Source organism: Leguminivora glycinivorella, chromosome Z (assembly GCF_023078275.1).
Source record: "Leguminivora glycinivorella isolate SPB_JAAS2020 chromosome Z, LegGlyc_1.1, whole genome shotgun sequence".
Classification (NCBI taxonomy): domain Eukaryota; kingdom Metazoa; phylum Arthropoda; class Insecta; order Lepidoptera; family Tortricidae; genus Leguminivora; species Leguminivora glycinivorella.
Genome location: NC_062998.1, coordinates 47550235 through 47576790, shown reverse-complemented (window position 1 = coordinate 47576790; position 26556 = coordinate 47550235). Strand labels below are relative to the sequence as shown.

Genomic DNA, 26556 nt, shown 5'->3' with positions numbered 1-26556 from the left:
ATGACACCATGGTCTGTCAAACTGTATTTGAATTTGACATTCTTATTCGACGTCTAACTTCTGTTCTGATTGTTTGAATGTTTTTTTGCTCCGTGGTGATTTTTTGCCTTGTTGAGTTATTTTTTGTTAAGTTTTTGTTTCCTGTTCAGTTACTGTTATTTCAAACCGTTGTTAAGATTGTGTTTTCTACGAGGACTTTGCGTGAGCGCAAGCGCAAAAGTACGAGTATGATGGAACCTGAACCAGGGCCTTCTCGTCAGGTGATTCTTTCCCCAAGAAAGAAACGCTGTACTCGTCCTCTGACAGTTAACGAAAAAACAATGGTAATGAACTGTTACAAATATGTCCACAAGCATTCATCATTACCAACATTTATCATTAGTGGCGACCGGTGGAACTAATTTGATGTATGATAATTAAAACAAAAAAACTAAAACGAATTTTCTTCACAATTTTATCATAAAGTATTCTTGGATTTCTTACGTGCCAAATAAAGAATATAGAAGGTTGGCGAAACCTGAAAAGTATTTTGACAGTGGCATAAGTGACATTGACAGCTGTGACATTGACGTATCTATCGTAGTTTTTTTGGACTCGAATTAGCAATTGGAGTATAGGGCAAGGGCAGTATCCGCTCGATGTACATACATTACATTTCATTAAAGTGTAAAACGTGTTGAGTTCGAATCCTCGTACGCCTCCCAAGTCTGGGAGACCAGTGTTCCATGATGGAAAGACTAAACAAGTATATTATTATAAGCTTGGCATTCCTATGATCCGCGTGCAACGAGAGACGTACACAGCGTATTTAACTTACACAAATAGACCTAGTAGAACGTGTATGTGTCAATAAAGTACAGTCAACCAATTGGAACCCTAGGCCACTGTAGAACGATGTCATAGTGAAGTTATAAATCAGATTGTAAGAAATCTCTTACTGCTTGTCATTTTCACATAGTCGTAGAGTGGTCTAGAGTTCCAATTGGTTGAATTGTAATTATGTCCTTTTCTCGTAATTTGTACCTACTGTATTAAGATTGAGATGTAGAGTGTTGGAGATAAACGTATTTTCTTTCTTTCTTCTTTCTGTTGTCACGATTTACTAAAAGACAATACATACAAAGTGGCCGATAATGATATTAATCATAACCATATTTGTTCTTAGCTAAAAGTGACTCAAGATATCTCTAAGAACGTGATATTTATCAATGAATGTGACCAAACCCGTAATGATATGTGCTATCTTTACATGATGTTGAGCTGCTTACCAAAGATTCGTGAGTTAGTGAATATCCCATGATGATTCAAAGAAATATTAAGACACGTAATAAAAACGTATGTCGTACAATTTACATATACTTGAGCAGTAAAATGTATGACATCCTCATTTTGTATTACTTTACAGTGCGCTAGTTTCAAAGGGGCCTTCGGATTTTAGAGCGATAATACGGGAATAAGACAGTGTCCATTTTACAATTACATCCGACTTCATTCGGAAAACGAAGGCCCTTTCGAAATCTCGCGGCCCGTACTCCTCAGTATTTCTCCACATGACGTATAACTACATATGGTATGGTTAGTGATGTTAGCGTAACCCAAGCATCTACATGCGTACCGAGATAAAATTAACATACCGGCTGGGACAAATAAAATTATAATCACTTAAATCCTATCAGGTACTCAGGGATCAAGTATCTGCCAAACAATGAGGTGGGAGGCAGTGTCTCTGACGTCATCGGCATGCTCCTCTAATAGGGGAAAAATAAAAAGGGAAATTAAAAGCCTATTTCTTCACCTGACAGCCTAAGTGACCAAGATGTGTTGATAAGCTTTTGTTTCTAGTGTCAAGAGGCGTTAAGAAAATGAATAATTTGAACTTGGAGTGATGACAATTTGGAGGAAATCGACGGTTAAGGACGTTATCAGCAATTCCCGTCAACTTTGTACAATGCCACGTCAGCAAATTTTAATTGATCCTATTTTGTTACAAACATTTAGTAATATAATTCGACTTTCGTAAGATATATACAGGATAATTGTTATAATTAAGAAAATATAGATACTAGAGAACCTTAATGACGAAATAAAACTTAATAAAATCTCAATTTATCAACAAAATCTTGGTAACAAAATAGGAATTAATAAAAACAATTTAACTTTTCCCTTAATTTTTGTACAAAGTTGACGGGAATTGCTGTTATACGAATTTTTTTATGTTTAGCGTCCTTACCACAGACATTAGGCATTTTTAACTTTTAAATCCATACTAATATTATAAATGAGAAAGTGTGTGAGTGTGTGTGTCTGTTTGTTTGTCCGTCTTTCACAGCAAAACGGAGCGACGAATTGACGTGGTTTTTTAAGTGGAGATAGTTGAAGGAATGAAGAGTGACATAGGCTACTTTTTGTCTCTTTCTAACGCGAGCGAAGCCGCGGGCAAAAGCTAGTACATAAATAAATTGGGACTCAATCGCGTAATCGTTGTGATACGCTATTAAGTCCCTATTTAAAAGTTAAAATGTGTAATAATCGTGACATTTTAAACCAGTGACATTAGGCAAGTTACAAATCACGTCACATACTAAAAAAAATAAGTCCCCACCACACACGCTTTTGAGCGTCGGCGTCTAGGCATACCGCTATAGTTACTTTACTGGCGTTGCTGCGTATTGTGCCAACGTTGCATCGAGCAGACTAGACTTGACGACGACGCTCGGGAGACGCTAGTGTGGGCTGGCTTTAAAACCTAGTTTGTAGCAGCGGATGCAAGACACGCTTATGGGCGTGACAAGACAGTACAAAGTAATCTTTTTGACTGATGATGTCCTATTTTTATTTTCGTCTCGTCACGTCGATAAATCCTTCTGTCACACGCCGACAGAATGGAGTAAGTACCTATTTCAGTCTTCGGTCACTTTGGCTTTCAGGTATAGAGCTATGGTTTTTCCACTATGGCATTAGTAAAATTGTTACTTATTTTGATAATGGGTGAGGTTTACATTAACTGATGATGATGTATAAGATTTTTTTAGTAAAGGTATTGTAATATTCTATGAAATATCGATTTTTATTTCATTCAATATTGAAATAATCGCAGAACATCTTGTTTTAAATCATCCTAAAAATATATTCAAAACATAGACGTAGTAGAAAAACTAAGTAAAATCCAAAGATAATATGATTCATACTTGTAACAGGTCATATTATCATGGTGTAAAGTTCAAATCAAACAATAGGCACATATAATAAAGGTAAGCCAGGAAATCGAGACTATACGAAGCGTATGCCGGACCCACTGCTAGAAAAGTAGAGGATTTACGTAAGAGAAATAAATAAGAGACAGATTTAGAATCAAAAGTCGGGTCGATATTTATAGGTAGTGTCAAAAATTCAGGTACTTAGGGCTCATTCATACAGCGGGATAACTCGCGTATAATATCGCATTTGATCAGATTAAAACTCAACAGTTGAATGACACTAGCAGCGTGTGAACGAACCCTAATTCACGGAGCCGTGCGCGAAATGCGCAGTCTTATGTAAACCGTACACCATCGTGGTACGATCGCGAATTCTGGACACATACTGAGAGCTATAGCAGATTTGGAGACACAGCTGTGTCTGCGTTCGCCTCGTAGCAAAGCCAGGTATAATTGTATCATCGTAGGTGTGGATGATTAATACGTAAGTAGAGTATGCTACAAAATATTTTGCTTTAGAAACATTTTGTCCCACGTCATCCCCTCCGACTCAACAAAAACACAAAGGTAACATCTTGTTAACAATTCAACATTGAATGTACCTTCAAGGTTTGTAGATAACGAAATCACCAAGAACAATTTACTACACAGTACAAGGCATATTAGGGATGTGCAACCACCATATCTCTCACAAGTCTAGCAGTGGAGTCCGTATGAAAAGCGAAGCAACAACACTACACACAACCGAAGCACAAGCTAACCAAGTTAACTGCGTTGCAAACTGGACCTTAACATACAACTAACGTGCATATTGCTTGGTTTGAATTTCTGTGATCGGAAATCAGAATTGAGTTGAGAATGTCTACTAGTATCGTGATTTAGAAGCGTCAACTAGTTTGGAATTTGGATTGTACAGCTTTTCAGTAGCGACGCATCTTATAAGTAATAACTAAGTATTTCATTTTATTTTTAATTTTGATCGTATCTAAAACAGAGACTCATATAAAGACACATCGCTACTGTATTGCAACTAGTCTAAATAAGAAATTTGCAAATTGAAATAAGGGTAATATATCCATAAAACATTGCAATTACTAGCCGCCCAGACATTAAAACTTGCCATGACATGAATGGAACAGGAAACTTATTTATAGGTTTCTGGGTGGCTAGAATATTGTAATAAACGCAAAACCTTAGTTTTACTAGTCGTTTTCAGAAAAAAATATAGAAAACCTGGTTTTCGTAAATCCTGGTATTTTTGGGTTCATTTTACTCAAAACCGACCGCCGTTCGTTACACCTCGTCACGATTTTGTAAAAGTCTTCACTCACTGGTATAAGTTTGTGTGACGCAGCAGAAATAATAATTTTGCACTTTTTGATCGTTAGGGTTAAATCTGTCAGAGATTCTGAGTTCACCGAACTTCAAAATATCAGGATTGGTGAGAATTAGTGGCATAATGGGCGTCCACTTCTCAAAGCTAAGATTAACAGGTATCTTTTCTTAGGCAGCGTCTACCACTATTTGTAGTTTCGAGAAATGGGCAAAAGGTCTTCGGTGGGTTTTTATAAAGAGCTTACCTATTCTAAAGTCGATGTATCCTTCCCCTCCCGATATGACGAGCATGGGGGGCCCGCGCGAGTCCGGGGAGCAGGTGGGCGACTCGGCGGCGCCGGGCACGGCCACGAAGAACGTGACGGCGTCGCGGTGCCCGTGGAACGAGAGCTGAGCGTGCGCCATCGAGCACCAGGGGATGGAGCCCGTGGGGGATGTGGAGCGGGCTCGCACGAGGGAAGAGTGGCCTGGGGAGAACAAGTGTAAATTAGGAAAACACCGGACTAATAATGTTTGACCTGGAGCGAACAAGTGCTACTTACCTCCAATGAATTAGAATACAGTCATTCTACGAATCCGTATAGTTAGGGCTATCGCTCGGGGTACTAGGGGCGATAGAGCGCGTACCTAAGCTAAAATGAGCAGCAGTGTCAAACCTTATCGGTACTGCTACCCTTCTGACTAAGTTGGGAACTTGAATTTACGTCTCCTCCTTACCCATTAATACTCTTTTTAGAGTTCCGTAGTCAACTAGGAACCCTTATAGTTTCGCCATGTCTGTCCGTCCGTCCGTCCGCGGATAATCTCAGTAACCGTTAGCACTAGAAAGCTGAAATTTGGTACCAATATGTATATCAATCACGCCAACAAAGTGCAAAAATAAAAAAACCGGCCAAGAGCGTGTCGGGCCACGCTCAGTGTAGGGTTCCGTAGTTTTCCGTAGTTTTCTCAAAAACTACTGAACCAATCAAGTTCAAAACAATTTTCCTAGAAAGTATTTATAAAGTTCTACTTTTGTGATGTTTTTTCATATTTTTTAAACATATGGTTCAAAAGTTAGAGGGGGGGGACGCACTTTTTTTTCATTTAGGAGCGATTATTTCCGAAAATATTAATATTATCAAAAAACAATCTTAGCAAAACCTTATTCATTTTTTAATACCTATCCAACAATATATCACACGTTGGGGTTGGAATGAAAAAAAATATCAGCCCCCACTTTACATGTAGGGGGGGTACCCTAATAAAACATTTTTTTTCATTTTTTATTTTTGCACTTTGTTGGCGTGATTGATATACATATTGGTACCAAATTTCAGCTTTCTAGTGCTAACGGTTACTGAGATTATCCGCGGACGGACGGACGGACGGACAGACAGACATGGCGAAACTATAAGGGTTCCTAGTTGACTACGGAACCCTAAAAATGGAAAAAAAATGTTTTATTAGGGTACCCCCCCCCCTTACATGTAAAGTGGGGGTTTCATTCCAACCCCAACGTGTGATATATTGTTGGATAGGTATTTAAAAATGAATAAGGGTTTACTTATATTAAGAGGGCTTTCGTGTTAAAAATACTGAAATCGCAACCGACCGCTCGATCATACCGTGTGTGGTATCAAATTAAAGGGCTTTGCGAGTAGTTTATAAATATATATCACATTATAGGACTTTTTCTACTTGGTCTAACAAAATATGAGAAAATGTCCAAAAGTGGTAATAATTGTACCTTCACAGGCTCGTTTTCAAAAAATTGGCAAAAATCAATAATAGCAATTTATAATCACTAAGGCATAACAGCAATTTAAGTAAACGTTGCAGATTAATTTAGTACAAAACTTACTTCGATGTGATGTAGATTTTCAAAGAAATTGTCACTTAATTTTAGGTAATTTCTGAAAAAAATTGAATTCGCCTTAGGCTAGTTTACTCTTTTTCAAAAACTTAAAATAAATATCTAGTCTGAAATGATTGTGGTACAGGATATACGAATTATAAATTTACCCGTTTTAATATTCAAAATTGTCCAAATTTTACAAATAAGATCGACTGATTCAGCTCTATACGTGCGTTTTTCTAAACGTGCATTAGAGAAAAATTCATAATTAATTTAGTGAGTTAGTTTTCAAAAATCCAGTCTTATAAAAATCAAGATAATAAGATGCTCTAACTGGAACTTGAATTAAATAAATCTATTGGATATTTTCGGAAAAACTAATCGCTCAGCCTAAATTTTCGGAAATAATCGCTCCTAAAGGAAAAAAAAGTGCTCTAACTTTTGAATCATATGTTCAAATTTCGCCGAGCACTTTCATAATATCACTACTTACCCGGTAGAGGGCCTGCGTTTGGCGCGGGATCGCGGCTGCCCTCCGACAGCGGCACGGATATGACTACTCCGTTGCTGGTGCCGATCCACAGCCGGCCCGAGCTGATGAGCAACGCCGTAATACGGACCAGGGAGAAACCTGGACAAACAACACATCATTAAGCATACAGAGCAAGAGCATACAGAAACATTGATTAGCATATTAAACATGTAAAATCGGGTAACTCACGTCAAATTGTCGAAGGTCGCTCGACATGTTTCGCTCCGTAACGACGAGCATTTTCATTGATCACGCGCAATTCGTGATTCAGCGAAAAGTACGGGAGGCCATTGAGATCAGTCGTCATCCGAATTTTAATCGTGACTGTGGTTGGTTAGTGCCCCCTAGCTGGAAGACGGTATTACGTACGACGCCGGTAGTCCGTGTGGATGAGCCCTTAGCTAATGACGTAGTGAGTGTAGTGTGCAACCCAACAAATGACAATTATGCCGAAAGTGAGGATTTGGTTATTGTATTCAACTTTTTTGGCACAAAAAAAAAACATATTTTCTTAACAAATTTAATTTATTAATCACGTACCTAGTTTGCCGGTGCCAAGCATTTTGCTAACGTATGGTTCGATGTCCACATCCTTCAGGTGTTGGTAGGTGTGAGCGTGATACAAGCGTAGAGTCGAGTCCATTTTTATTGACACCTGGAAAATTAAGAATTAAATAAGTAAATGTGGATCAGATCATGAGATTTTGCAATGTATGGAATTACAATATATGTAGTGTACAGGTCCAAAATAAAGGTAGAAGTGCAAGCTTTCGAAGAATAGACGCGACTTATACTCAACTATAAGGTCGATAAGTGTGACGAGTTTAAGTCCCGATAATTGAAGTTATAATTCCAGACCCAATACTGTTGTAAGGGCCCCGTTATAAATAAATAAATATAAATATTATAGGACATTCTTACACAGATTGACTGAGCCCCACGGTAAGCTCCAGAAGGCTTGTATTGTGGGTACTCGGACAACGATATATATAATATACAAATACTTATATACATAGAAAACGTCCATGACTCAGGAACAAATATCTGTGATCATCACACAAATAAATGCCCTTACCGGGATTCGACCCCAGGACCGCGGCTCAGCAGGCAGGGTCACTACAGACTGAGCCAGACCGGTCGTTATAGGTCGTGCCATTCAGGATAATGTGCGACTTTGTCAACCTTCAATGGTAACGTTGATGACACGATCTTTATGTTTTATGATTTAAGAACTTTATTCTCATAAAGAATTTACAAAATTCACTTATAATAACAAACATTTATACTATAACAATACTTCTAAAGAATGTAGGTAGAAATAACTAGATGACCGGCTCAGATAACTTAAAACGCACAAACTAGTTAGCGACTAGCCTGTTATTCCCAACATTTGCAGAGTGCATATATGCTCGCATTAGCATTGTAGCGGACCAATATAGAGGCGTCTTCAGTTAGGCAAGATTCTTAAAGATCTCGGTGTCAAGTTACGCTGGTATCATTTCTTTCTCCGCAGCCGTCGTGTAAATAACTTGGTGTGTGTCAGTGAGCTACGAAAACGATAGCGTGGAGTCGGTAATTTGTTGCAATTAGTATAAGCAAGTAGTATAATTTGTTGCATATTTAAGGTATTACGAAAAAAGGTATTATCTTTTACATGACTCACCCACACTCCGTCGCCGTCCGCGGCCATCTGCCGCACCTGGCTCTCCTGGCGCGGGTGCGCGTCCAGGGAATGCAGCGCCTGCCGCGAGCGCGGGTCGATCACGTGCACCTTGTTGCGGTACCCGCACCACACTGTGCAGCCTACGGCACTTAGGCAGCGCACTGTAAGCAAGTTTAAGATTAGAATAACCAAATACCATATAACTTCGTATAGACGGCCAAGGTCTAAGAAAAAAACGTACCACAAAGCCATAGAGAAAAAGGTACGGTGGCCAAGATGGCGTTACACCTTTGGGGAACGCTCGGCTAGATGGCGCTAATATTAATATTTGACATTTTGACACATATCAAGCTAAGAATATGGACCAAATTGTCAAAACTGAGGTTCAAAAGTTTTAAGCTTGTGTCGCGAGATGGCAGTCTATGCACTGTGATTACACATTTTACTTCGACAGTAACTCTCTATAATTCTCGATCCTCTTTGGAATAACGAAGAAAATTGGCTTAAAACAGCAGTCGGCAACAAGGTCCCGCGACTAAAGTCGGGGACACAAAAGATCCAACCAGTAAACCAATGATTAGCCGGTCCACACAGAGAGAGGCAATGCACTCACGCGGAAATCGTCCAATGTAAAAGTGAGTCGGCCGAGACAGGTTGCTCGGCCAAGCAAAACTCACGCGCTGCCTCGGCTGAGGTACGACTACATAGGACGTTTGCCGCGCAATCTCTCGCTCTGTGTGGACCCGGCTATTCACAAGTATCTCGCTTAAGTATTGTGGGGTTCTTGGCTACTTAAAAGGTTGTCTACCGCCAATCTTCTAACCATCGAATAAATAAAAGTCAAAATCAGAAAGGCGTATCCAAGTGTTGTACAGTCAGCTGCAGAGAAAAGGAGACCGCCTTGCATACAAATTTATACATACTAATTTTCTCTGCAGCTGACTGTACATTCTTATTTCATACCGTAAGTAGATCTACACCCCTAAAATTGTTGTAGTCCTTGTTTTTATTAGTCCGTCTGTAGGGCGACCATGCAGTTAGACTAGTCAGGACAGTATGTTACCTGAGCACTTAGGGTCACCAAGCGTCATGAGCCAGTACTGCGTAAAGTCCCACTGCCCGTCAGCCTGCCGCATGAATATGGCCACTGTGCCGTCCGCTAGGGCGACCATGCAGCGTGACGCGCACGCTACTATGGATAGGATGGCGTCGTTTAGTTTTACCCTAGAAATAAAGACATAGATTAACAATTTGAATGCTATAGACATCTCTAAAACGTCATGGCGCAAGTGAACCAATGTAAACCTTATTTGAGTATCAATTACTTTGACAGCGACCGCCATATGGACTCGTAACGACGGCTTTAGTTCTTAGAGTTTAAGGGGTAACAATTTGGACGCTACAGACATCTCTAAAACGCCATGGCGCTAAATAAAAGTGAACGGCGATGTTTATAACTCGCCCAGCGGTGAGCTATTATCGCCGTATCTCTTTTAATTATCTTTGACGTTTTTATAGCCGATAGCTCATATGGACTCGTAACGACGGCTTTAGTTCTTAGAGTTTAAAGGGTACAAACACTCGCTGATCAAAAACTCGACTACTATTTATTGACAAGTACAAGTTGGTGGGGGAACAAAAGTCGGCTGTACCAAACCGTCTGTCAACTTTATGGTGGTTTGTTAAAATTTGCGTTTTACGAAAATTGGAATAGCGTCCGTTTACTACGGGTGGCGCGACCCAGCGCGAGTCAAATATCAAACGGATTAACATCATAGCATATCTCCTATTATCAAGCTGGGGAAAACCCTGTAATGCCCTGCAAGTTACCTGGCGAGGCACTTGCTGTAGTTGCCCATAGCTGAGTGCACGTATAGATGACCACTCTTGGTGCCGAGCCACATGGTTGCCATGACAGTCGACATCTTGCGGTCGGGAACGTCTGCTCGGCTTTCTGCGTTGGACTGCTCTTGAGCGAACGCGTCGACGCCCGGCTCGGGGGAGCCCAGGTGTTCTGAGGACAATGTGATAAATTAGTAAGTGTTGATTTATTTGCATGATTGAGGAAGAAGTTTAAAAGCAGAATGACGCCTCCATTATCAACTAGCTAGACGAGGGTAGAGGTGTCTGGCTGTACAGTCAACCAATTGGAACCCTAGGCCACTGTAGAACTATGTCATAGTGACGTTATAAATCAGATTGTAAGAAATCTCTTACTGCTTGTCATTTTGACATGGTTGTAGAGTGGCCTAGGGTTCTAATTGGTTGACTGTACATTCTGAACGGCAGAAACTTTAAGCACTTCACACATGATGAGTATATAACCAGTGGTGTAGCTGTAGAGCCAAACGATGCTGATGGCAGACTATTTAGATATTTCGGAACGCACTTTGGACAGGTTAAGAGCGCCACATTTTTTTTTTTAATGGACTTGAGGGCGGTGTGAGCGCCACATTAGGGTCCTCGCTTAATTCGGCTGTTCATTTAAGTGTATTAGTACGTGTTGCTAGGTGTTGATAGAGGCAAGGCTCGGAACCGGTTTTTTTACCGGTTTATTTCGATTTTACTCCGAACTTTCTAAAGAACGCGAACGTTATTTTAACCGAAATAAACCGGTTTATTCGACGAGCGGCGCGACGCGCCGGAGCCGCATAAATACCTACGTTCTCGCAGCGACTTGTTTTGTTTGGTTAGAACAGTATTGCCAATCTTGTTGCGGAACAAACCGGTGGTTTATTTTTCTCTGAACCGGTTAATCGAACGAAACCTTTATGAAAGCGTTCCCCTAAAAACCGTTTTAAAAATAGCGGTTTATAAAGCGAAAATGAAATTTAAAGGTTTTTGTCGCAAGTACATGATAACAGTTTGAAAAATGAACCGGTATCCGAGCCCTGGCAGGCAAGCATGGCCGCGCGATAAATGATAAAACATCAGGCCGTCCCTATCGCACTTACAAATAGTGCGATAGGGATGGCCTGATGCTTGCCTGCCTGGTTAGAGGCGTTAGGTTACTTGCATCTATACTAAAGTCTAAGGTATAATGCTGTGGGCCTAGTGAAAAAGGGTAGGTATAAACTAAAAAACTCCCGTGAGACTCATACATATTTAAAAATATTTAAGCGAGTTACTCACGTATTAAGTCGATATAGACCCGAAAAAAGAAGGGTCGAAATTGGACCGAAACATGTCGAACGCTATATCGACTTAATACGTGAGTAATCCGCTTAAAATATTTTTAAACAGGGTATAACTCAAATTGACTCGGTGAAAAAGGGCACAAGTCCGAGGTAGAACTTATGCCCTTCTTCACCGAGTCAATTTGAGTTATACCCTTTTTCACTAGGCCCACAGAATGGTGTGTTACCGTTGTTGACGGGGGTAGAGCTGAGCGGCGGGCTGTCCTGCGCGCCCGTCTCCGGTTCCTCCACGTTCTTGACGGCGGACTCCTTGGGCGGCCCGGACGGCGCCGGCTCCGGTTCGGCCACGGGCGTCGTTGGAGGCGTTAGGAGAGTTGCTTGCACCTGTGAAGGGACACTTGAGGAACAATCTAAGCCAATAAATGAAGCATGTGATTCAGCGACAAAATGAAGGCATTTAATCACGGGTGTCAGAATTGTACACCTCCGTAAATACGCTTTAGTCGCTCAGAGATCTTCGTGACGGTCAGAGGGCCCTTACTAATTTATGTATTTAATTTAACAAATCGCATGCATTTGTCTTTGCATTTTTTTATCGAGGCGGCTATTGGATACGAGAGCAGACAGGCAAGCACGGTCGCGCGATAAATGATAAAACATCAGGCCGTCCCTATCACACTATTCCTAAGTGCGATAGGGATGGCCAGATGTTTTATCATTTATCGCGCGACCATACTTGCCTGCCAGTAGGCCTAGCACACGATGGCCGCGAGAGTATGTCGCCGCGAGATAGACTACCCATCCTTATGTCATTAATACAGTTAAAAAAGACGTGTTATGCATCTCTCGCGGCGACATACTCCCGCGGCCATCATGTGCTAGGCCTACAGGTTAACGAAAAACAGTACGAACAAAGCTAACTAAAGTCTCGAGCCTCTGATTTTACGTATAATGACATCCGACAGCCGCTAATGTAATACCATAAGAACTGATAACCAGAACTTATCATTCAGAAAAGCAAGTCATAGCCATCCCTTTTTTCTTTATGTACTTTCTTCGTGTATTTAAGTGTAAAACAAGGACAGTATGATTCTCGTAATGGTTAAAAAGACAGTTTTAACTAAAGTTACCAATCTAGTAGCACCGACGACGACTTCCTTCTCGCCGTTCTCGCCAACCGGCCCGTTACTCTGGCTATCTTGCGACTCGCTCTTGCCAGCACAGAACAAGGACTGCAACAAAACAATTAATGGTTTGGATCGTCTATATGCGATTACTGATTACGAGTTATAGCAAAAAATAGAGGGATAACAAGGTATAAACAAACGTAGATGATGAGTAGAGTAATAGCTGGATGAATCGACTTGATGATCTGGCTGTGAGTAACATGACAATCACTCAACGACAAAATTTGAAGTTATTCTAAATACCTGCTAGTCTCCGCTGGCTAGGTCACCATGAAAGAATGGGGGAAGATCGGGCAGTCAAAAGGGCCTACTTGTGGAGACCGAATGGACGCCGTCCGGCTGGTCACCCAAAATATCGTTGGGCGGATAGAGTGAGGTTGACCTCCGTGAGCTCGGCGTCGGTGAAAGCTGGCGCGATACCGCTCAAGACCGAGCAAGGTGGCGTGCTCTTGTTTTAAAGGCCAAAACTCATTTTGCTTTATCGCTCCAGTTTAAGCAGGCCGGCGGATACGGTGTTATGTGTTTATTGCCGAGCGGGATATGTTCTAACACTTCTAACAACACGTGGCTATTGGGGTCAATGACCAGTGTGCAGTGTTAGTACAACTCTTACCGAGTGTCGCTTCTGCTCGCCCTCGCTCATGCGCTCCTCGTACTCGGTGTAATCGTCCGCGACGGCCCCGGGCACGGAGGCGACACACAGTATGTGCTTGTCACCCAGTGGGGAGTGTCCTAGCAGACTGTCGGGGTCAATGACCAGTGTGCAGTGTTAGTACAACTCTTACCGAGTGTCGCTTCTGCTCGCCCTCGCTCATGCGCTCCTCGTACTCGGTGTAATCGTCCGCGACGGCCCCGGGCACGGAGGCCACACACAGTATGTGCTTGTCACCCAGTAGGGAGTGTCCTAGCAGACTGTCGGGGTCAGTGACCAGTGTGCAGTGTTAGTACAACTCTTACCGAGTGTCGCTTCTGCTCGCCCTCGCTCATGCGCTCCTCGTACTCGGTGTAATCGTCCGCGACGGCCCCGGGCACGGAGGCCACACACAGTATGTGCTTGTCACCCAGTAGGGAGTGTCCTAGCAGACTGTCGGGGTCAGTGACCAGTGTGCAGTGTTAGTACAACTCTTACCGAGTGTCGCTTCTGCTCGCCCTCGCTCATGCGCTCCTCGTACTCGGTGTAATCGTCCGCGACGGCCCCGGGCACGGAGGCGACACACAGTATGTGCTTGTCACCCAGTGGGAAGGATTCTAGAACTTCGGCTGGATTGTTGGCGTCGATGATCTGGAAACAAGAACAATATTTATCAACGAAAAAAACACAGTTGCATAAAAGCGTATGCACCATAAGTAAAAAAAAAAAAACCTCAAAAACACATTACTCCTCCTTTGTCGGACATTAAGATTCCATAAAAAATTGACACCACTAGGTTTAATAGCTTCAGTCATGTGCCTCCATCGGCCTCGATTTTCAGGGGCCTTTACAACATGATGGAATCGTTCGTGTTTGAAACAGCCTACTTTGTCTAGGCATATATAACTCCACAATTACAATACGTGGCTTGTTTGTCTTCCTCGTATATTACCGTGTGTGCATCTCTATATGAAATTATAAGTATTGGTTTGGTTACCATGACAACGCCCTTGTTCTGCGTGCTGGCGCATATCCACACGAAGGAAGACAGGTTCTTCTCGGAGTGCTCGAGGCTGTGCGTCGACTGCAGTTGCCGGTTGATCTGCTCCACTTCAGGCGAGTGCAGCGACGCTTTGCTCATTTCTTCAGCTGGTAACAAACAATAGTATGATAAATAATCAAATTTATCAAATCGAGGCTTGGCTAATTTTACAGATTATTTTACCATTGTTTAGAAATCTTGACATGACCACACCTCGTACACTGGCGATCAAGTATATGAAAGAGGCGCGTTCCTAGCACACATTCTAAGCTCGTGTAGGTGAACGCATACTATGCGTGTATGAGTGAGATAAGACAGGTCGACTGGTCGCTTTCTTGACATGCGGTAACCAAGAGTGGTTAACACATTCAGCGGGAAGCAGGGAGTGGGTATACGGTACGATAGTACTCTTTATTATACTGTGGCTAAGAGAAGGCTCGGCATGCTTGTATGAGTGAGATATGACAGGTCGACTGTTACCGTTTTGACAGGGGGTACTGTGAGGTAACAGAGAGCGGGTGGGCGGCACTTTCAGCGGGGAGCGGGAGTGGCCATACTCTACTATAGTTCTCTTTGTTATACTGTGACATGACATTTGTCACTTACAAATAGCGGGCTCCTATGCTATCCCTTACGATTCAAACCCGCTACCTTTTAGAAATAACGCATTTTTTTAGTATGTGTTCCGCGTGTGTATACTCTACTCACCGAGACACAGCGTGTTGTCCTTATCGTCCTCCTTGGCGTAGAAGACACTTTCTCCGACCATGCAGCCGCCGTCGGGGGTACGCCCGCCGTTTAGGTTCACACCCGCGGCGCATAGCAGCGTCATGCGAGGCTCGCTTTCTGCTATCGGCCTGAAACAAATTGTTACTTCAGTGTTTTTATTGTAGGGTATGTGATAGAAGAATAAGAATACGAAAACATTTATTGAAACACAAATAAAAATTGAACATTTACACAAATATATTAAAAATTAAGATAAACAATATGCACGCATGGCAAAAGGAACGGGCTCAGCATGTTTGCTGCGCAGCCATTTTATTACAAATTGACTACGCAGCGCTGATTTTCAGTCCGTCCCCTTTTCTGAATCTCATTAACAACTATGCGGTGTAGGTAGGTATGTATTGAGAGAAGCCAGTTTCAGATATTGGTAATATGAAGGTTGATACTTTAGAGTAAGAAACTTCAAGTATTACGTCCAACTTTGGTGCAGACACTCGGTTTCCCAATGAAAATGTGATACTCTTCCAAAGACTAGGTATGCGTCAGGCCCTGTCTACTGCTACCCCAACTTACTCTTAGAACAATTCTATTTACAGTAGAACTGGCACAGGAACAAACATGCCGCTAGAGAGTGTGTCTCTTCTGGCCCGTCCCGTCTTGTCCGGCAGGTTCCGCAATGTAGTACTTAACCAGTAGACCCACGTCCAAGCCTTATCTTGCCTGCCAGCCACTACACTAACTTGCATCCTCATTACATAACTTAATACCTGCAGAACACCTGCACTGGCACTGGCACGCCTCCAGAGGAGAGCGACGCGCAAGGACTAGGCCCCTTCTGGCCTTGCCCCGTCTTGCCCGGTAGGCTCCACAATCTAATACGTCCCCCGAAGATAAGACCACATCTATCTCTACAGTAGCATACCACCAGTCATCTTATTTACATACCTGCAAAACACCGGTACGGGCACTGGCACGCCGCCAGATGAGAGTGACGCGCAAGGACTAGGCCCCTTCTGGCCTTGCCCCGTCTTGCCTGGTAGGCTCCAACCGTACGCCTGCGTACGGCCGTCCTCTTTGCGCACGTGAGCTCGCACCTGAGGAGAAAGAGATAAATATGAGAGATCGTAATTAGAAACAGTTACGACATTAGTAGTTTCAGTACTGTAAATAATCCATTTAGAACCATTCAATTTGTATAACGAAGGTAGCTTTGTACAGATCAGTATGGTATATCACTATAAAACAACTTTAAACACTGTGACACTACAAGTATAAAGGTAGGATCAGACGGTTGATGGGGCAACACTAAGACACGTGTTGGTGGTCCGTGAGCTGTGACTCTATGTAGGTAGTCGGCATGCGTGCGCGAGTGCCGGATGGGACTGCGGCGCGGCGTAAGGGTACGAACCAGGAGTAAGGTTACACAAATACACACTGACACACTAACCTGGCGGAACTGCTCGCTCCTCTCATGCCGCCGGTGATGATGGTCCGTGAGCTGCGTCTCGAGGAAGTCGGCTTGCGTGCGGGAGTGTCGCATGCCGGACTGCGGCGCGGCGACCGCACGCAGGTGCGGCGTGGACAGCGGCCGCGCGGGCCGCTCGTTCCCGCTGGAAACATGATATGAACGATTACAACATTGTTTTTAATGAGGTATTAGAATGTAATAGTCCACTCACATGACTCCTAGATGATATTGTCTAAATATGAAAATATGTTGCAATTTATGAAATAAGAAATAATTAAATAAAAAATTCTGGTAACACCTTTCAATTTGATGTAATTCTCGCTCTCATAATCACGCATTTGCAAGGTATCGGTACTGCAAAGCAGCAATATACAAAAAACGATTCTTGTGAGTACTTTTCGATAAGTTTGTTATTATGATGAAAGAACTGCACTGTTCTTCGATAATTTAATTTCTTTTATATGAGTGCAAAAGAAAATATATCGTTTAACGAATTTAATCAGTTAAAAAGAAAATATTTAACGAAGCAATCGCCATGCAGTGTGTTTTATTGTGAAATGTACGTATTAATTGTTTTTTTTCGGGCTCTGCAATAAAATAAAAAAGTAATACTTAAATTAGCTTCCTAATAAGAATAATAAAATTTTCAAATCGAACCAAAATCGAAGATCGAAACTGGTTTTTACCATCCATTATGTAGATAAACACATAAACATGGTAACACGTTTTTTTAAAGTAGGTAATATGCATTGAGCTGGTAATTTCGACATTAAATATTTGAGTCTATTTCATAATAGTCTAGTTTCTTATCATTAAAATAAAATATTTCATGCAGAGCACGAAATAAAGCACATAATAAGAAGAAAAATATGGACACTAGTTATGTTTAAACATAATTTCCATTTAATAAGTCAAAGAGAACCATATAAAGTAAATGAATTGACCGTGACGTCACTCCTCAGTATTTCATAGTAATTAAATCAGCAAATCGTTTTGACAGTTCTTAAAAAGAAGCTGATTTGACTAGTATGAAACTAGCCTATTGAACAACTTACGCACTTCATACGAAAAGAACATTATAGCACTTAAGGCTGCTTTCAAAAAAGACGTCAAAAGAATGTAAAATTGATAGTTTTAGTCGGTGAAATACTACACTTTCCGTTATCCAATAGATTTATTTAATTCAAGTTCCAGTTAGAGCATCTTATTATCTTGATTTTTATAAGACTGGATTTTTGAAAACTAACTCACTAAATTAATTATGAATTTTTCTCTAATGGACGTTTAGAAAAACGCACGTATAGAGCTGAATCAGTCGATCTTATTTGTAAAATTTGGACAATTTTGAATATTAAAACGGGTAAATTTATAATTTGTATATCCTGTACCACAATCATTTCAGACTAGATTTTTATTTTAAGTTTTTGAAAAAGAGTAAACTAGCCTAAGGCGAATTCAATTTTTTTCAGAAATTACCTAAAATTAAGTGACAATTTCTTTGAAAATCTACATCACATCGAAGTAAGTTTTATACTAAATTAATCTGCAACGTTTACTTAAATTGCTGTTATGCCTTAGTGATTATAAATTGCTATTATTGATTTTTGCCAATTTTTTGAAAACGAGCCTTCACCGGTACAATTATTACCACTTTTGGACATTTTCTCATATTTTGTTAGACCAAGTAGAAAAAGTCCTATAATGTGATATATATTTATAAACTACTCGCAAAGCCCTTTAATTTGATACCACACACGGTATGATCGAGCGCTCGGCTGCGATTTCACTATTTTTAACACGAAAGCCCTCTTAAGAAAGTGACCAAGTCCACTGTCAGCCGAATCGGGAATCGAACCCGGGACTTTAAATTACGAGCCTAACGTCCTTATCTCTGGACCGATCACTTGGCCAGTGGAAATTAGTTCGATTTGACTAACTAGAAAATAGTTTATGAATCATGTTCTTTAAAATACCTACGAATAAAAAAATCGATCAATATCAATTTGTCGCTTGGGCGCTAAGCTGCAAAAAAAATCGTACATATTTATATGAAATATGGACGCTAGTACGAATAATTACGATCATTGATCCGCCTGTTCCTGTTTCTAACTCACGTGCGTAATTATTACGTATTTCCTATTATGTTCAACTGTACATGTACTATGACGCTCATTATAGGTATTCCTCTCCTGTCCAGTGCATTTAAAATAAACAAGCAGATGTAAAATAAACATAAAATAAGATACAAAATTTGTTAATCGACATAATTTCGCAAAGCTGCCGGCGTATTATGCTTCCAATTGTATCACTTATCCACGTGGATAAGACATCTGCCGGCGTATTATGATTCCAATTTTATCATTTATCCACGAGGATAAAGCATCCGTCACGCTTTGGCAAGTATGTCAGTGTGAGAGTGACAGTTGTCTTATCCACGTGGACAAGTGATAAAATTAGAAGCATGATACGCCGGCTGTCAGTCTCACACTGACATACTTGCCAAAGCGTGACGGATACATTATCCACATAGATAAGTGATAAAATTGGAAGCATGATACGCCGGCTGGTCAACTAAATTAACATTTTGAATGAATACTGCATAAATAATCGATTTTACACTTAGCACATAACAATTTATAATTGAATTCGCTTACGCAACAAGGTTACGCGTTTAAAATTAAGCGTAGCTCTTTTTTTGGCAAAGTAATATTCTTATTATAAATTAATCGAGATAAGTGCAAATGTTTCAAGACTCTATTGAATTTCAAATCAATCATGACTAAAAAGCATTTGGACAATTTTACGTCGGGGGTCAACAATGAATTTTGCCGCTACTGTAATAGGCAACAGAGTTAAATGATGGCTACTTACTTTAAATTTTACATTATACACATATTAGAGAAAAAGTAAACACGAAGTCAAGATAGTTACAGACATTGGTATGTGAAGACCAAACAGTAGGTACTTCTCCGTAATAAGCATTCACGCGGATAAGTTGTGACTCTGCAAGCGGCCGATAGCGTTGTATATATGTGACCATGCGCTCGTGGCAAAAGATTTAAAAAAAATGTAGCTTACGGCGTAATTCCACATGCAATTTTAGTTACTTTGAGCAAAATCATATGTAACTCCGTATAGACAGATAAAGTCTAAGAAAATAACGTACCTCAGTACCATAGAGAAAAAGGGTACGGTGGCCTAGATAGCGTTCCATTTTTGGGAGACGCTCGGCTAGATGGCGCTAATATTAATATGTGACATTTTAACACATACCAAGCTAAGAATATGGGCCAAATTGTCAAAACTGAGGTTCAAAAGTTTTAAGCCTGTGTTAAGAGATAGCAGTCTATGCACTGTGATTACACATTTTACTTTGACATTAACTCTATAATACTCGATCCTCTTTGCTTTGCAGGCTGTTACATACAAATTCACCAATAAAATACCGCAATGGAATGAACTTCGCGAGTTTACGCACCGCCTAAACGGGCCCTTGACGTAGACATAAGGCCTCACCTGAACAGGTTGCTAAAAAACTTCCATATGCTCTGCTTGTTCTTCTTGTCCATGGTGGAGTCCACGCGGCTCGCGCGCACCATCTCCGTCCAGCGGACCGCGTCCTGCAGCTCCATGAAACGCTCCTGACCAGAACAGTTTTGATTTAAACTTTTGATTATTATTTATTCAACATGACGGGATTTAATCGCGTAATGAAACTGACCTTCGACGTATGCGCGGTTAAGTCCCGTTTTGTTAATATAAAAAAAACGTTAATTCAGACTCGGTCATTAATGTCATTATCGCGAGAACAATCACCAAAAAAAATGTTCTAAGGTAGGTAAATTTTACGTTTTTCCTACTCAGAATCACAAGCCCTTTCGATCTAGAACGAGAGACAAAAAAATGGTCCTAATTGTTTCTATTATTTTGCATACTTTCCACTTTGTAACCGCTGTACAAAGTGTTTGAAAAATGGCAACGAAGTAGAAAAAATAAATTTATTTTTTCTGCCCAGTAGGATGAAAAGGGCTCGTAATTCTGAGTAGGAAAAACATTAAATTTACCTATTTTAGAAAAAAAAACGCGAACTTTTTTCGCGAAAATCCATTCCCTTTTAGTTCCGAAACAGACAAAGTTCAACACAGATGTAAATAGGATGAGAACTGCACGACGACGTTCGGACGACGTCGTCTGTACAGGCAACCTTTAGTGCGTTTTCACATTATCCGATCCGATATCGGATGTCGGACCGATAACCCATACATTACAGGCGCCATCTTGGATTTTTTCTATTGAAATCCTTCCGACATCCGATATCGGATCGGATAATGTGAAAACGGCCTTAGACGCACCTGCAGGCAAAGGTGGGAACTGTTTGCGCTATTACAAAACGCAGTGTGTCTCAATCGCTCTTCCAGCTTAAACGATTGTCACGTTTTCATATCGCTGACCGTTCTCATCCCAACGTTGCTGACCGTTTATATCATACCTTGTACTGGTTCCTCTCCATAAGCACCCGAGCCATCTCAACGCGAGTGAACCGCCGCCGCTGCGACATGGGCACGTCAGCTTCGTCCTCATTCTCGCCGCCAGCGCTGTTGCTGACCGTCTCCTGGGAACAAGTGAACGACCTATAGCATTTGTACCGAATCCATGTTCACAAAATGGCTGCCTGCGATAGCCTGGGGCGTATACATGGAATAAGGCAGGTTTGCGATTTTGATTCTTACTTATAAGTTGTTTACCTAGTCGTCATTGTATTAACACTTAGTATTTTTTTATACTACGTCAGTGGCAGACAAGCATACGGTCCGCCTGATGGAAAGCGGTCACCGTAACCTAATATGGACGCCTGAAACTCAAGGAATGTCACGTGCGCGTTGCAAGCTATTAGAAACTTGTATTTAAAGGAAATATATAATTTAAATCCAGTAAGACGCTAAAATGCCATACAATAAGTAAATATGTAATTGCATTATACAGAAACTTCGACAATTATCCTTTCCTACAGCATTCATAACATATCTACATAATACGTTACTATTACGATACAGTACATAAACACATATCAAAAATACTCCCTATAATGGTTGACTGAAAAAGGAAATAATGTTTTGTGGCATGAGTTGTTGAAAAATATTGTTTTAAAAAGTATCTGCATAACCATGTCTTTACTACGAAATTTCATTCAGCTCTCCCGTATTCTAATTTACCTTCAAATCCCTCAGTTCCTCCTCGAGCTGCGTGATTCTCTCCCTGAGCTTCTCTCTGGCCGCGCTGAGGTTCGCCACTTCCTCTCTGAGGATCTCTTGTTCGCCGCTCAGCTCGTCCACTTTCACTGTGAGATCGTCCTTCACTATATTCAGAGCTTACTTGATGTTACCGTATTGCGCAGTGTCTTTACAAACACCTTTAGTTACCCGCTTGAGCTCTCCCGTATTATAATTTACCTTCAAATGTCTCAGTTCCTCCTCGAGCTGCGTGACTCTCTCCCTGAGCTTCTCTCTGGCCGCGCTGAGGTTCGCCACTTCCTCTCTGAGGATCTCTTGTTCGCCGCTCAGCTCGTCCACTTTCACTGTGAGATCGTCCTTCACTATATTCAGAGCTTACCTGATGTTACCGTAAAACACTGATTTAAACTTTCACGATTATTACACATAATTATTTTAAAAATCGGGACTTAATCGCGTATAACTACACAGGACTACGTTGGAGGTCAGTTTAATATGTAGTTATACGCGATTAAGTCCCGATTTTAAAAATAATTATGATGTTACCGTATTGCGCAGTGTCTTTACAAACACCTTTAGTTACCCGCTTGAGCTCTCCCGTATTCTAATTTACCTTCAAATGTCTCAGTTCCTCCTCGAGCTGCGTGACTCTCTCCCTGAGCTTCTCTCTGGCCGCGCTGAGGTTCGCCACCTCCTCCCTAAGGATCTCCTGTTCGCCGGTCAGCTCATCAACTTTCACTATGAGATCGTCCTTCACTATATTCAGAGCTTACCTTGATGTTACCGTATTGCGCAGTGTCTTTACAAACACCTTTAGTTACCCGCTTGAGCTCTCCCGTATTCTAATTTACCTTCAAATGTCTCAGTTCCTCCTCGAGCTGCGTGACTCTCTCCCTGAGCTTCTCTCTGGCCGCGCTGAGGTTCGCCACCTCCTCCCTAAGGATCTCCTGTTCGCCGGTCAGCTCATCAACTTTCACTATGAGATCGTCCTTCACCACGTTCAGAGCGTTCCTGAGTTCAGACAAGACAAGTTATTGGCCCGTTAACTATTGCCTTTCACGAGTGTGTGGCGGTAAAAAGCGTGTGTATATCTCACTTGTAATCATAGATAGCACAAGAGGTTTGAATAATTCACGGTTATTAGACATGTTGACCGGCATATAGACCCTGAGTACATTTTTGATTACGATGGAGCGAGAGTATCGAGAGCTCGACCAATATCAAAAAGGTAAGCACGGTCTATATCCCGGTCCATATAAATCATATGAAACAGAAAAAGATCACAGTGGCTGAAAATTAGGTCTGATTTCTAATCTTAAATAGACAAGAGATTAACGAACTTATAACGTTTTATTAAATTTCAAACAATTTTAATAATATAACTGCCCTTTCTTCTTGTATGATGGGCCTCCTGAGATTAAATAGTGAGAGAGTACCCATGACAACTGTGTATGTTCAGGCAAAATAAATGAATTGAATTAAATTGCATTAGGTAATAAGGCTATCTATAAGCTGTGTTCGATTGAACTGAAAAGACTTACTTTGTGGCGAGCAATTCGTTGTTCTCCAATATTAGGTTCTCGACTTCTTTGCCCATTCCTGCGGAAGAAATATTTCATCAAGCATGCTTTACAACAATCATACAAATATTAACATAGTCTAACAGGTGTTTTAATTAGATTAGTCAAAGTAACAGCGTTTCAATCAGCAAAATCTGCAATATTAATAAAAAGTGGTGGAGTTTGGTGAAGCGTACAAGCTTAGCAATGAAACAAATTTGGAGGTACATAAATATCACTTATCAAAATATGATGTAAGACATATGTATACAAAGACAGAAAACAAAATGCTATAAACTCCACTTGTGTAATTTGTGGTGCGTCATTGAAAACCTAGTCGGAAGGTCGATATTAAAATTTTAAGAATCTACTTCCCTCGTAGTGTGCACATCATTTAGTATTCGTCAGCTCAGAAAGCTTGACTCTCCATTTGTAGAGTCTGTTAGGAAAGTCAAGAGTCGCGGATGGAATGTATTGGACTCCATACATTTCACGACTCTTGACTTTCCGAACAGACTCTATGCAGAAAGCGAATGTATGATTTAAATTCGAGTTAAAAAAAGGTTACTTACCGAAGTAGTTGTCGTTAACTGCATGGCCACGGTTTGTTAGAGCATGAAATAAATGTACACTGATTAGTAACACTGCAGGCGGTACGTTCACATCGCACGTTAATGGGACATTCATTGTATTAATAGGTTATTTTTCGTATTTACAGTTTTAAATTCTTGTAATACTACAAAATAAAATCGCCACTACAAAAAGCAAATTACATTTTGTTAGAGTAATCAATGCTTTATAATACTTGAACATTTTTATAGCAGAAACGTCGTTAAAATATTTCTAGAGGTAAAGCATTTCGGTATCAGGTGGCGACTACAGAAAATATCTTGGCCACTATTGAAAGATAAAAAAGTAACCTTTAAGAATTAGATCCATGATCAATTAATTGATGTCTCAATTTCTGATAATAGGCTAATTTCCTACTAGTCAAATCAGCTTCTTTTTATGACCTGTCAAAACGATTTGCTAATATGAAATTACTACGAAATACTGAGGAGTGACGTCACGGTCAATTCATTTACTTTATATATTTCTCTTTGACTTATTAAATATAAATTATGATTAAACATAACTACTGTCCATATTTTTCTTCTAATTAGGTGGAGCTTTATTTCGTGCACTGCATAAAATATTTTGTTTTAAGTATAGGAAACTAGCCTATTGTACGTTAATCGTTTTATTCTTGCAAATACATTATAAAACCAATGACAATTATTAAGATTGTTGTTCTTAGTAGATACATGCACGCATCGGTAGAAAAATGTTTTCTTGTTGTGTAAAATATGTAATGAAGTTAATATGACCAAGTGTGTTCAACAATATCAAAAGATGTACATTAGTACAATGCATTATGAATAACTTACCGGAAGAGGCATATTCACCAGGGTGCACCCAGCTTCCTGCTTGAGAAAACAAAATTATATTAATAAAAATAATGACCTACCACATACACATACGATACACAATGTATACAAAATGTGATATTGCATTTTTCTTTCGCCATAACACATAGGTCTAGTACATAATACACGAAAAAAAAACAATAGTTACTAGATTCAATACTTTAGTAAGATTTCATTGAAATTGATGTCTTATGTTCCGGTCAGCATGATTTTCTGTTGGTCTACGATTTGCTGACACGACTACAAAGTATATTATCACACAGTATGTTACCAGTTATGTCAACTCCATCGTCACTCGCAACGATTCTGGCGTCTGGATTGTGGAAGTACAGTTGTTAAACCATGATACTGCTTTTTTCTCTTTTGATCTGGTTTGATGACAGAACTCCAGAGTGTTCTAAACAGTATGTTACCTGTTATGTCAGCACCGTTGTCACCCTCCGCATATCGTGGAAGGGGAGCACTTAAACGTGTTGCCGCTCTTTTTCTCTCTTGATCTACTTTGTTGACAGAACTACAAAGTGTAGTACTAGACAGTATGTTACCGTTATGTCAGCACAGCACCGTCGTCGAACGTGGAAGAACATATCTTGGTACAGCATTATGCCGCTATGTTCTCTCTTGTGGTCTGCGATGTGCTGACACAGTGTAGTACTAGACAGTATGTTACCCGTTATGTCAGCGCCGTCGTCACCCTCCGCAATACTGGCGTCTGTATCGTGGAAGGACAGCTCTTGGTACAGCGTGTTGCCGCTTCGCTTCTCGCTCTTGGTCTGCGATTTGCTGACGGACGACTGGTTCGGAGCAACTGGTGATGTCGCCTGTTGAAATATTAATAGTTATTTGTATTAAAATTTTAGTATTTATAGATGTACTTATAACTAAGTAGTTTGTTGTGTAGAATAGAATAGTGATGTAGATGTTGTGTAGAATAGAATAGTGATAGAATATTTCGACTATTACGACATATGAAAGATTATACATTGGAACAACAATCATATACTTTAAAAAAATACATAAAAAAGTTGTTGAGTTGTTATTTCCTTTATTGATTTTACATCTTGAGTTCTTATTGTTACTTTTTTAAAACACTTTTTTTAATTCATTACATTCTAACGTGTTTTTAATTTTAATTTTTTATGAGCTTAATTTGTATGTTGTAGTCGTATAAAAGTTCATTTTATATTTTATAAATAACGTTTTTCTTGTCGGTTATATGTATAGAAGTTTAGTGTAACATCCCACTTTGTCGCTAACCATAAATGACGAGATTTGCTTGTATCTTTATACGAGTAACCAGTCAAAACGTCATTACGACAAGCGACAAAATGACACATTACGTTATATTCAATTTAGTTTTTGTCAGTTGGTTCTTAATTTAAATAACACCGCCATATTAAACCTTCAAACAGTCCCATCAAAGGCTGGCATAAAAAATCGAACTTTCAAAATCGAATATGTCACGTGTCAATCAAGCATGTCAATCAACTCGCGATAAAATGCGATGCCAAGCGACATGCACAATAATAATGCTAATATTAA

The 26556-nt window shown here is 40.4% G+C and overlaps 1 protein-coding gene across 4 annotated transcripts in view; it reads right to left on the bottom strand.

Annotated features, from left to right (window-relative positions):
- The window catches only part of LOC125240895 (JNK-interacting protein 3), a 50355-nt gene that overhangs the window by 5620 nt on the left and 18179 nt on the right, over nt 1–26556 (bottom strand). Inside the window, exons 5-24 of one of the 4 annotated variants that reach the window (XM_048149052.1) lie at nt 25685–25835; nt 24976–25014; nt 24121–24138; nt 23531–23588; nt 22841–23000; nt 21248–21367; nt 20275–20399; nt 16738–16900; nt 16236–16384; nt 15270–15418; nt 14517–14668; nt 14018–14170; nt 12832–12933; nt 11929–12085; nt 10395–10578; nt 9628–9788; nt 8565–8725; nt 7442–7556; nt 6863–7000; nt 4778–4999 (exon numbers count right to left, since the gene is read on the bottom strand). In XM_048149052.1, the coding sequence (XP_048005009.1) occupies nt 4778–4999; nt 6863–7000; nt 7442–7556; nt 8565–8725; nt 9628–9788; nt 10395–10578; nt 11929–12085; nt 12832–12933; nt 14018–14170; nt 14517–14668; nt 15270–15418; nt 16236–16384; nt 16738–16900; nt 20275–20399; nt 21248–21367; nt 22841–23000; nt 23531–23588; nt 24121–24138; nt 24976–25014; nt 25685–25835 (2677 nt within the window). Of the gene's footprint in view, nt 1–4777; nt 5000–6862; nt 7001–7441; nt 7557–8564; nt 8726–9627; nt 9789–10394; nt 10579–11928; nt 12086–12831; nt 12934–14017; nt 14171–14516; nt 14669–15269; nt 15419–16235; nt 16385–16737; nt 16901–20274; nt 20400–21247; nt 21371–22840; nt 23001–23530; nt 23589–24120; nt 24139–24975; nt 25015–25684; nt 25836–26556 lie in introns of all 4 variants that reach the window. The other 3 variants (XM_048149051.1, XM_048149053.1, XM_048149054.1) reach the window with 3 other exon arrangements.